The 13,210-nt window shown below is 36.6% G+C and overlaps 1 protein-coding gene across 1 annotated transcript; it reads right to left on the bottom strand.

Moving 5' to 3' along the window:
• Positions 1-3,472: 3,472 nt before the first annotated feature.
• LOC149201964 (oligopeptide transporter 7-like) lies at positions 3,473-10,889 on the bottom strand. Its single transcript, XM_089401423.1, has 7 exons — positions 10,860-10,889; positions 5,819-6,265; positions 5,629-5,726; positions 4,936-5,505; positions 4,595-4,850; positions 4,293-4,475; positions 3,473-4,066 (listed from the first exon to the last, which is right to left on the bottom strand). Exons 1-7 carry the CDS (start codon positions 10,887-10,889, stop codon positions 3,473-3,475), a joined length of 2,178 nt encoding a protein of 725 aa, XP_089257549.1.
• Between the last annotated feature and the right edge of the window lie 2,321 nt (positions 10,890-13,210).

Genomic DNA, 13,210 nt, shown 5'->3' with positions numbered 1-13,210 from the left:
ATATGAAGCTAGGTCACTCATAGGTAAAACCATAAAGGTTCAAGAGACAATATATAATATGCTAAAAGAACTACATTTTTTTGAGGGAGAAAAGTCGGTGTATGACCCTCTCAATATAAATTACAATCAAATGAAGGACAAGGAAACGTACATGCATCAACATCAGTTAAGAAATTTGCTGGAGGAAGCAACAAATAAAATTACTTTTGAAGAAGTATAGGAGGTAATCCTACCAACATACTATCAATATTCTGATCTATATGGTATTAAGAGGAGCAAGGATGATGATATGGAAATAGATCAAGAAAGAGAGTCAAGATCCATGAAGTTCAAAGTGATAGAGATAAATGAGGATGATCATGAAGAGGGTGATATTGATAAAGCCCTCACAGTGAGTGTAGGAACTATTGCAAATCCATCAAGTGAACCCATGAGAGCCAAAGGCTCACAAGTCATAGTGTAGCACATACCTCAGCATTCCATGTTCTCCTTTGTTGAGTCACCTTCATAGTCTGATTAGAAAGAGGGACAAGATGGAGAAGTGGGACCCATGTAATAGTCCCTAGAAGCATTTAGTTATAAACTACCAGTTGTCCATTGTAAAATGTCTAGTGGTTTTCTATTACCAATAGTAGTTTAAGGTTAGGTACTAGGATGTTGTTCCTTATAAATAGGCTCCATTTTGTTGTAAAAGAAGAAGAGTGAAATTTTTTATACAGAAACTCTGTCAAAAAAATTGAAATTGGTTGGGTATGTAATCTTGAGTTAGGATCAGAGCTAGGATTCTACAGTACATGAAGGGTTGCAATTACATTCCTTTGTGATCATGTAATTTTGATGTAATTTGAATTTTGAAATTTCAATTGAATACACATGCAATTATTCATGGCAATTTCCATTGGTACATCTTGTTTTCTAATGTATGGTTGTATGTTGTATATAATGAGAGAAATTAAATCAATATGATTTTCATCTTATTTATGTGATAAGAATTAGGATTTTATGAAGCATTTATTCTTCTTATTAATTATCACATGGGTTTTTTATTCTAAATTCAAGTTCACTTTATATCTATGTTAAATGGAAAGATTCTTAAGTGCCTAGTTATTGTTCTTGTCCTCTCATTAATTTCCTCAAATTTCCACCATAACCATAATTTGTATGCCAAACCCTAAGTGTATGAATGCCTCAACCTGGAAAGAAGTGAAAGAAACAAAACCAATAGTACTTTTCTAAGGTTCCATGTGTTTTTCACGTAACTTCTGAACGAATAGATGAAAATTAATGAAGAAAATGAAGAGAACTCTAAACAAGAAATCTTATATGTTCCTAGGCTCTTCAATGTTTAGACAACGTGGTGTGACTTTGGGTGCCAACAAGAAGAGTGGCTCTACCAGGGGTTGGGTGGGAGTGCATAATTGTTTTATTTTATTTTTCATTCTCTTTAATTTATTATTAGTATTATGTGGAGGCATAGAGGTTAATTGATCTAAAATAGGACCTTTCACACTATCAATAACCTCTCAATACCTCACCTCGAGCTTTTGCAGCCATTAAATTAAACTCCTATGTCCCTAAATATCAATTTCCACAACCACAAACTTTATCTTCTTTATTCACAAACTTCATCTTTTGTATCCATGAATTTTAGCTTCTATAGTTAAGACTTATTAATTTCATTGAGTGTCGTGAGTTAATACAATCCATTGATTATTTGTTCATGTAAGCCCAATATGAGCCATCAAAAGATCTAAAAAAATTGCATCTAAATTGGGGACTGACAATTGTAAAGGAGACTAAGGTTTTCTGCCTCTCTAACTAATACTCCTATAACTAAAATTTGACAATTGTAAAGGAGACTAAGGTTTTCTGCCTCTCTAACTAATACTCCTATAACTAAAATTAGATAACTAAGTATCTACCCCTCACTTATCCATTTATTTCTAACAATGATCTAAAAGTAAATATCATCCAGAAAAGCCAATAGTGTTTATATGCAACTCACAAACTACCATGATAATTTATAATACATGAAAACCTTTAGAATGAAAATATTTTATTGAAATCCTTCCTTAAAAAAAGACATTTTAGGAAACAAAATTTCCTAAGTGTTACCAAAACTAGCATTTGCAAAACCCTTCAAAACCTACATTCATGTAATCTTGGGCATAGAATATATGTACCAAAAATATGAGCGAGAAGAATCAAATAAAATCAGAAGGAAGAAATGGCATAGAAAATCATATATTCATAACCATTTGCACTTTCGAATCATGATTGTCATTTTCGTGACCATGACGGGGTGAGCATCTAGTGTTTAGATTGGTAGAAAATATGATTCTCCTGGGAATGTTGAGTCCAAAATTTTAGACAACTAAACAAAAATATGAATTAGCAAAAAGAGGAGTGTTCTTACTTATTCAAATTTCAAATTGCAATTGTAAGGTCAAATGAATGCATGTCCTTTGTATGATGTTTGATAATGGATTGATATATGGTAACATAGACACATATAGATACATAACATTAAATAATGGTATTAGTGTTGGGTTTGATAACTTATGGGACTTTAATATCTGGAATTTCTATCTATTCAAATATTGGTTGCATTTCCAAGTTGAAGTGGTTGGATGGGATGGTTGGAAGGTAGATCTCAAACTCTTCCCACCAAACCACAAATAACTAAGTAATTCCCTTAGATTTAAAAAACAATAATTTCATTTCCAATGAACATAAATCAAAAGCTTGTAAATCCCTTATATCACACTCTCCTGTTATCCAAAAACCTTACCATTTTGTGGTAATATGGTGGTGAGGAATGGTAATTCTTCTCCACCACAATAATTTCATTTCCAATGGACAAAAATCAAAATCTTGCTTTTCAAAATATTAATCATTAAATGTAAAAATCATTAATCACACTCTCTTGTTATCCAAAAACCATACCATCTTGTTATCCAAAAACCATACCATTTTGTGGTAATATGATGGTGAGGAAGGGTAATTCTTCTCCACCACACATGTTCAATTCCCATAAATAAAATATTAACTTATTGCTATAAAGATAAAAAAAATAAACAAATATAAATTCCCAAAAATAAATGCCCAAAAATAGAATTACACTCTAATATAATTGACTTCCTTTAAAACATAAAATAAACACGCTCTACCGAATTCAACGTCTCATTTTTAATAATAATAACAATAACTTCTTTTCTTTTAACTAAAAGACACATATATATATATATATAATGGTAAAACAATAACCATCTATGGCGTAAAAATCTAATTATCATAAGATACAATTCCATTTTGTAACGTAATGTCACTTCTTCCAATGCACAGACTGAAATAAAGAAAAGAAATGGGCTAATCCCTCCTAGTGAACAGGAACTATCAAAACGTGAACATCAAATTACAAAGCAACAACATCTGCCACCCGACGGAAAAATCAGTTCCTGGAAAGCCTCGTCTATGGGCAACCTTCAGCTGCGGGACACTGTGCGAGGGAGCAACCGTCTATGTTTGCTCCCCACCAATTCAATGAAATATTTTCATATCCCAAGCAGAAGTAGAGAAGGACTCCCATGAACGCCAATCCTGCGTCCAATCCTGCAGACATCACATAATTGTGACGCTTCCACCAGTCCTTCTTATATCTATAGAGTACAAAGCTGAAAATGAATCCCATGAGTATCCAGCTTGTATAATTGACTGCTGTAGCAGGGGGCATCATCCCTGTGGCTCCGATGAGAATAGGCATATTGATCAGCCTGATCCATTCTTTCTTAGGGTATGCCTTGTGAAACAACCACACTATGACTGGAGCTATTGCTCCTACTAAGAAAAACCAGTTGATTGCTCCATATTCACCAAGATTTCCAAAAATCCTCCTGGGTCCAACTAATCCCCATATTACAGAAGCGGAGTAGAAGACGTGATCGCCTGGACATGTCCATGGGCTGTCAGAGGGCAATACAGCAGTGTCGCAGATATGGGGAATGGAATGCATGATCCACCATGCTGTGCTTAAGTACACAATCCCTGAAATAACTGTGCCCACAATCTGCAACAAGGATTATAAATCATTTCCAGCACGCCAATTGAAGTAAAAGTTACAAGAAAGAAATAATGGCTGTAAACTTGTAGTAAACATAGATTTTTAGTTAATCTTGTAATAAATATAAATTTGATCGAATTTTCGAAAATTCTATTTTAGATTGATGAAACTTCTACTCTCTGCCCTGCCAAGGTATGGTTGGTACAAAATTAAATAGTTCCATGTTAAATACCTGTACCCAGAACATTGCTCTAGGAGGGATTTTCATATAATGACCTAGCTTAAAATCCGCCAAGAATGACAAGGCTTGCCCCATGCTTATATATCCATACGTTTTGAAGCAAACGCTTGCAACTGGTCTGCCTGGATAAACATAACCTATGATGTACTCCGTGATGATGTTCAGACCTGGCGCCTACCATGACCAACGCAATCCAAGATTTAGTTTGACGCAAGACTGATGATATAGTATGCTCGACATGGTTTTGCTTGACGAAACAAAAGTCAATTTGCATGAATGACGCATAGACCTACCTGATTGGTAGTTGCAGCGATAACACCAATGGGTAATGTGAAGAAGAAGGCAATGCCACATGCCAGTATTACTCCCCACCATGGCAATTGAAGCTGTTCACTGTAATATTCGCATGTAAAAATCGCTAAAGCTATAGTGCCGACGAGAATTCCAGTGAACCATAATTCTGGCACTTGCTTGTACTTTCTCATTAGTCTGGTGTGCACATCCAATTTCTGAACTCTGAAAGCAGACAGGCTAAGCTTCCAAATATCCCTGCAACAAATTATAACCCATTATTGTCATTCTGAATTTTTTTGCATCCATGGAATCCTGATGAATTCAGGGATTGATAACATACTTTCCATGAAACAGGAGGACGTGAACCAGTGTGGCACTTAATGCAGCGAACCCAACGCCATACGTAAAAGCAAAGAATGTGGTAAGATGTATTGGTCCATTCTTCTCATAAACCTCGTGGTCGAGATGGAAGTTTGAATCAACGATTCCGGCGATGTCGTATGGTTGGCCAGTGGAGTTGAAGAGGGTGTCAGAAAAGATTGGGAATGTCTTTGCATCATACAAGTTGAACCAATATGTTAATGGCGTTATCACATACATTACAAGCACAAATCCGACTGCCATGTTGGCTATTGCAAACCAGGGAGTAGCAAGAGGGCTTCCCAGGTAAGAAGAAATGGTGGACCAATCTATCCCTAGGCAGCCAATGCCAAGGCCATATAGTCCTGAACCCAATTGATGTGCAAGAACAGAGTGTGGAAAGGCCCAGCAGATCCATGACAGGGATGTCACCATGGGAAATAGATAGCCGGGGATTACATAATAGGCAAAACTACATGAAAGGACTGTCATGAAAAACTGGTTTCGTGTAAGGCCTCCTTTGGGCCTCTCCTCCTTCTCATGAAGAGCTCTGCAATCAGCAAAATTGAAACAAAATAACGCTTCTCGTTCATATGTTAATGAACGCTTATATTAATCAAACATCTCAAAACACCTATATATATATATATATATATGAAATGAGACTCCTTGCCTGAACAGAGAAACCTGAACAAGGTTTGAAGGCCACCACATGGTAGCAGGTTCCACTAGATATTTTCTGAAGACCCCTGCCCATCCATACCCCAACATCTGCATATCTAAAACAGTAAGAAATATTGCAGACAACAACAAGCATCAGGGAATTTAACGAACCTTTCGAGCAGAAATGGTCAAAACCTAACCTGGGTTGTCATGACAACGAGTAAAGAAACGAAAAAGGTCAGCTTCTTCTTGTAGAAAATTTTGACAATATTGACAATGGAAATTGCATATACACCTCCTGACCCTGCATTGGCAAAGATTGTGATGAGAACATGCTCCTTTGTATTAAATGGCCCCGGATTCAGCGAGAACTCCCATGTGCTGCCTGCAAAGAACTTTTTGTTGGTTATGGTTGCTGCCATTAGCCGGCCAAGAGGGAGGACTGCAATCTGAGCAGCGATTGAACTAATGGAGAGGGGTTCCCTTCTGTACCCAAAAAACTGATTTAGAAACGATAGGATAACGCAAGACAAAATTCCGAGAACCCACATCCTGAAAGTTAGGACGGGAATGGTTGGATCGTCCGTTGTAGGCACAGTGAGAGCCACCTGCTCGATCGGGGACTGGTCATCGAAATCTTCTTTGTTCTCAGTGGATGATATATGTTCCTCATCTCCATCGTTTCTGCTGCGGGACGATATATCTGCAAAAACAACCATTACAAAACTCCAATAAGCTTTCCATTGCTAAAATGCAGAAAATGTAATCACAGAGTGGCCACTTGAACAAGATCTCTGTCATTACTGTGAGAAATCAACGGCAAACCGACAAAATGAAAATGCTACGTACCATGTGAGGTCGGAATATATGCATTCCTCATCTCTACTTGTCTGCAATTTTCATTTTCCATTTCTCCTTGTCTGCGGCACTCAGTATTTCTGTACCCTCGAGACGATTTGGTTGTGGATTTGAGAGGCGGAAGATGATACTTAAGTAGTGGCTCCAGCCATGAGAATTGCAAACATATATGATCCGTTGACCTTAATATTTCATAGCATTTATATTTTTATTTAGTATTTATTTTAAGAACATTAACTTGCATCCTATCAATAAATTTTGTAATCAATATAATCTTCAATTTAAAAGTCTAAAATGTTGAAATATTAATTTCAAACTGCCGCAAACGTTGAACCTTATTTATCGCACCGCTTTTGCTGAAAAGTGGTTTGACGCAGGGCAGAGCCTGCAATACCCAGAATCACAAACTGTAACTCAAATAAAATGCATCTACGTAAATGTCCAAATCAACCTTCAGTTAACTGGCAAAATTTACACATTACCATTTACATGCAGGAACTCTTTATTACAAATTAAAACAGTGCTGGACGCCCTATCACACAATTAATATATTTCTATTCCACTGATCTTTTCTTTCCGATGAATCACATTTCAAATGGTGTTTTGAAACCAATCCCAAATTTCTGCTTGACAATCGGTCACTTTCTCTAGCTGACTTATAAGTGACAGGCATAAATGGTTGCCAAGTCGTATTCATCTCCATACTCCTTTCATTGCATTCCCAGATTAGAACCTGCTTATTTTAATGCTAGTGGTAAAAAATACCAGCGCTCCCAGTTCAACAACTATTTAATAACCTCTGCGCTAACATTGAAATTACCTTTCATTTTCAATTAAATTCCAATCTGGTTCCAACTAACTATTTCTGCGTCCTTGTTTTTGTGATTCCATTCCTTTATGCTTTGATTGACATAGTTCCAGAGAACAGGGCCAATGTTCCTCAATGCCGATTCCAATCAAAGCACTCGGTTTCCATTTTATATCAAACAGCGTTCGATTTCCTTTTCAAACTCAAACCTGCCAACAACACGACCATCGAATTGAGCCTTCAATCTGTAGCGATTCCTTTTTCCTTTTCTTTGTCCGGCAATTGCCACCTCTATTTTTCTGAACTCCAGCAATTACCGAATGACATTCAAATCTGTTTTACTAATCCCGAATCACTTGCAATCCGTTGAAATTTTATAGGTCATGAGAATCTGCGTTTAATACGCTCCAATGCACTAACGATCGGAGGTTTTCAATTCGCAAAATCTTTAGCTATCACAACGGTCGTACCTTATCAACCTCCGATGCGAAAATTAGAGATTGGTGATCGCTGTCTTCCAGTGTTCTCTTTCGATTTCTTCAATGCTCCGATCCGATCCTAATTGGAAGTCGGATTATTCACCAGAGTTGATACCGCCGATACAAACATCAACCATATGTTTAAACACAAACTATGCGCGCGCAGACACGGGCACTGGAATTGGAACCTGATCGCCCACTTAATGCTTCACTCGAGATGATGTGCAAAATTCCGAAAGGATTCAACCAGTATTTACTTTCCACGAGTGCATCGGTGTAAAAATGTGACGAGTGGCAGGAATTAATGGATATCAAAAAGTGGCCAAACACACCATAGTTACCAATACGATACGGAAAAAATTCGACTCTATAATTCGACACTATACATTTTACAAACTCTTATATATATATATATATTATAAATTTAAATAAATAATCATTATATTCAAAATTTTAATGAAAATACAGAAGTTGTATAAATTGAATTTTTTCCAAAATAAAAGTTACTGTTTTTTATATTTTATATAAGAGTTATTGATTTGCAATCAATTTGTTATTTTACAATTTCTTGTAAGGTAAGAATTATCTTTTTTCTTAATTGCAATTTGACATTTCATGAAATTTTCTAATTTAGAAATTACTATTTTTTTATTTTTTTCTATAAAAATTATATTTTTTATTTTTATTTTTTTCCAATAAGAATTATCAATTTGGTAATATAGAAATCACTGATTTTATTTTTTTCTATAAAAATTGTCAATTTTTTCTACTAAGAAATACCAACTTGCTTAATTCATTATGTGATTACAGAGGCTTGAATACAGAAAATACCAATTGGCTAATTCTTCTAAGACAATTTATAAAAAGTAATTGATCTTAGCATTAATTTTGCCTTTCTACATTATTTCAAATTTTCACCAAAATTGTCTAGTTCCAATTTCCAAACTTGTTAATACTTTTAAATTTATATACTTACCCCACCATCTTCTAAATTTATAAAATATATTTAAACAATGTTTGAAAATCTTTAGTTTGAAAAATTGTTATGTATTTACTCAACCATGTAAATTTTTATATATCAAACTGCAGATCTATTTATTGTATACCTTCCGTATGGCCATTGTTCGGCCATTGTTCGGTGTAGCGAAACATAGGACATTGTTTGGTGTAACGAAGCCCATTGCGTATGAACACGTTAAAGGAGGAAGCAGGAGAGTAACGAAGCACATTATTCCGTATTCGTGTTGGGGTGCAGAACACGTTAAGGGAGGAAGCAAGAGAAAGCGAACTGGAGCAGTGACCTTGACAAAAATGTAGCACCGTACCGAATTAGAATTCTCCGAATTAATCGCCGTACCGAACCGAACTGGCGAATTAACGTATTTTTTTCGCCGATACGGACGAACTTGGTAACTATGAAACACACTATATTCTGAAATCCCGATGAAAGCGGAACCCAAAAACTCATTAAAATTCTACTTGCGATGATATCGGATTAGAGATTCGAGATCATCAGCGATTTTAACTGTGCTACTTACGATAGCTGGCAGATAACAGACATACTAGACTCATCTCGTAAATCTTGATATCAGAGATTTATATTGGAGTGGATTAATGGATCTCCGAAGAATATCATATCAGAAGTTTTTTTCAGTGTGCCTCTATTGTTGGAGCAGAGTAAACATTCGAAATGCCTCCATCACAAGAATTCTGATAAATTCAAACATGAATGTACACAGGACATTCGCTCATCATAACTCAACTACAGGACGTATCACACAAACAGACGCAAGCATTTTTATTCATAATAATTAAGAAAAACAGAGTCCACCCTTGATTAATTTTCCTCAGGAGAAAACCTCTGTTAAAAAGAAAACACAGTTCTTTTCTCGAAACTGAGCTCTCGCTCCACACCGAAAACCACTCTCCTCAATTCTGAGCTTTCGCTCCACAAACCACACTCACTCTGCAAATTTGAGCTTTCGCTCACACACCAACACTTCACACTCAACCTTAACTATTTTTTTTTTTTTTTATGCTTCTCGCTCTCTCTCTTTTTAACAAAAAAGAGATTGCGTATATACTCACTTAACCATCTCCTCCATATTTGGAGATCTAAAATATATATTTAGAATTCCTTCCTTATCCTAGTCTAAAAAAACTGGATTACGTGGCTTGATCTCCACGCAGGGAAGACCACTTGCCATTTATCCAATTTCAATTCAGAATCAAGCCACCCTTAACTAATTACATTTAATTGAAATTAATACAAGATTAACAACCAAATCTTCCTTCAAACTTGTATTAGCCACAACATGTGACCATTCCATCACATTGCTGGCTGGGTCTAGATGCTCCTGCATCAGACTCCCAAAGTTTAAATTAACCATGATCTCCTGATCATGCATTTCTGGTTTGCGTCCTCCTGGATCCCATACTTGATTTGATAGTCTGTTCTTGATTACTGCTGCTGTTGTTTGTTCCTCAAGTCTTTCGCCTTTGTGCTGCAATGCCTCACTATCTGCTGCTGTCCTTTTCACATACCTTGCTGCTGTTTTACTTACTTTAATTTGCAATTCTTCATTCCTTGCTGGCTTCCTCATCAAAAGATTCGACTTATACAAATATGCTATCTTATCTGGAATTTCTCTCAAAAGTTCTGTATCGTCTTTACTAACTGCTTTGTCCGCAATATTTGTCTTTAATCCTCCTGCACTCTGGCTTTCTTCAATATCAATGATCTTCAATAACTCAGTGTATCCCTTGAATTCAAAAATTCTTTTGCCATCCTCCTTACTCTGCATATGACTATGAGTAGTCATTCCTTCAACAGTCTCCAATAACTGTTTATCTTTCCTTAAGTCAATGTGACCTGCAAACACACAACAACCTTTAGTTTTCAAAAGACAATACCTTCGATTTTCTTTTGATGCTTCAAGCACCAATCCTCCACCATAGATCTTTTGGATTTCGGCGGATCCTTCTTACGATGACTCCAATTCTTCGAGTCTTTCTTTCTTCAACAAATCAATATGAATTTGCCCAGGTTTCCTGAACTTATTCATCATCTTGCCATTCCACCTCCGTTGCAATAGCTTCCACTTCACCCTTTTCTTTAGTCTCCATCTGTACCTTCGATCTTCACTTATCTTTCTTTGTACTATCAGACCGATTTCTGGTTCTTCATTCTGCTGCCAACTTCTACACTTTTGCAATTTAATGCTTTCCTCAAATTCATTCTCATGTAGCTGATCATTCCTTCCAAATTTTTGGTTACTTCCACATTCATCTTGCTGAGTTAATATTTTTGTCTCTTTTATGCCTTTGAGGACATAACCTCCTTGCTGCTTCTGATCTTTCATCTCACCTTCATATAATCGCTGCTCAATTTCTCTGATTTCAGCATCATATTTAGTAATGCTGTCTTCCGCACCTTTTCCTCCATCAGGTTCTGTAGGCTTTGTTTTTCCTTTGGGTTCCTCGAGTAATCTTTCCAAGAATTCTATCTCCTTGTAAAATCTCTCCAGTAGATCATCACAATTTTCCTTCTCAGCTTCATTCTTTTCCTGGCATTCTTCCTGAGTTGACCTGCTTTCCACATCATCATATTGTAAGCATCTTTCATGAATTCCATTAAACAAATTCATCGGTTTATCTTTTTGTAGTCCCACGATGGAATTGTCTTCAGACTGTTGGTTTATATCAACCTCATCTGACTGTTTCACACCGAACAGGATTTCATCTATGAACTTCTTCTGTTGCAAATGATCAACACCTTCTTCCTCTAAAAAGGATTCTTCATCATATTTTACCTCAAGAGCTTCATTCCTGGTTGTGACAATTTCAATCGACTGTCCATCATTCTCTGCATATCCTGCAAACATACACAAACTGTAAGAATCAAAATCACAAGGCTTCATTGCCTCATCTGCTTCCTTTGTCAACATATCTTCAAATTGTTCTGAACTCTGCCAGTAGTCCATGAGATCTTCAGCTGACCTCTCATTATCCTCTTCTCCCAACATTTCACCTTGTTCTGGTCTGCAAATGGAAACTTCCAATTCTACCTCTGCTTCTCTGAGTTTCTCTGATTCCTCTTGAGCACTCAATATCTGCTCAATCTTTCTCAATTCTTCTGCTATCTCTAACTTCACTTGTTGATTTCTCCTTTCTCGTAGCCTTGGCCACTTTACTCTTTTCCTCATGGTCCAAACACTTTTCTGCAGCATCTCCATCAATATTCCAATCTGGAAATCTATCTCAACTTTCTCTCGGTCAAACTCTTTTTGACTCATCTTCATGCCACTTGCTTTGGCATCTTCCTTTCTGCTATGGCTTCCTTGTGAACTTGACTATCTGTAGTCATTTTCTGCTCCTCTCTTTCCATGAGCTCCTCGCACCTCTGCAACAAGCCTCTGCAACAGTAAGTCCTTCTTACTGCAATCTTACCTCACTAAGCTCTCCTCACTCAGTCTTTTGGTAAGCACGATCCCCTATCTGGAATCTTCTCCTGAGCACACCTTTGCTCCCTCTAGGCTTCTGCAATCTCTCACTCTCTTTCCAGAACACTTCAATTGTCTTTTCTGTCCAACCTCTTGTTGGATTCTTCAAGTTCACTGCCACTTCTGCTTTTAAGAACGCATCTGGTTCTTCTTTCACAGCTTCTCTTGATTTATTGTGCTGCAGTCTTCACTCCTTCTGATGTTGTCACTGTGTTTTGAATGGATTTCCTCACTGCTTCATTCAGAAAACAAACTTATACAATTTCAACAGAGCCAAGCTCTGATACCAAAAATTGACGCAGGGCAGAGCCTGCAATACCCAGAATCACAAACTGTAACTCAAATAAAATGCATCTACGTAAATGTCCAAATCAACCTTCAGTTAACTGGCAAAATTTACACATTACCATTTACATGCAGGAACTCTTTATTACAAATTAAAACAGTGCTGGACGCCCTATCACACAATTAATATATTTCTATTCCACTGATCTTTTCTTTCCGATGAATCACATTTCAAATGGTGTTTTGAAACCAATCCCAAATTTCTGCTTGACAATCGGTCACTTTCTCTAGCTGACTTATAAGTGACAGGCATAAATGGTTGCCAAGTCGTATTCATCTCCATACTCCTTTCATTGTATTCCCAGATTAGAACCTACTTATTTTAATGCTAGTGGTAAAAAATACCAGTGCTCCCAGTTCAACAACTATTTAATAACCTCTGCGCTAACATTGAAATTACCTTTCATTTTCAATTAAATTCCAATCTGGTTCCAACTAACTATTTCTGCGTCCTTGTTTTTGTGATTCCATTCCTTTATGCTTTGATTGACATAGTTCCAGAGAACAGGGCCAATGTTCCTCAATGCCGATTCCAATCAAAGCACTCGGTTTCCATTTTATATCAAACAGCGTTCGATTTCCTTTTCAAACTCAAACCTG

This window comes from Pinus tabuliformis, chromosome 2_1 (assembly GCF_031772625.1).
Source record: "Pinus tabuliformis cultivar Carrire ecotype Pingquan chromosome 2_1, CPIR1, whole genome shotgun sequence".
Classification (NCBI taxonomy): domain Eukaryota; kingdom Viridiplantae; phylum Streptophyta; class Pinopsida; order Pinales; family Pinaceae; genus Pinus; species Pinus tabuliformis.
Note: the sequence above shows the minus strand (reverse complement) of the source record. Positions and strands in the feature narration are given on the sequence as shown.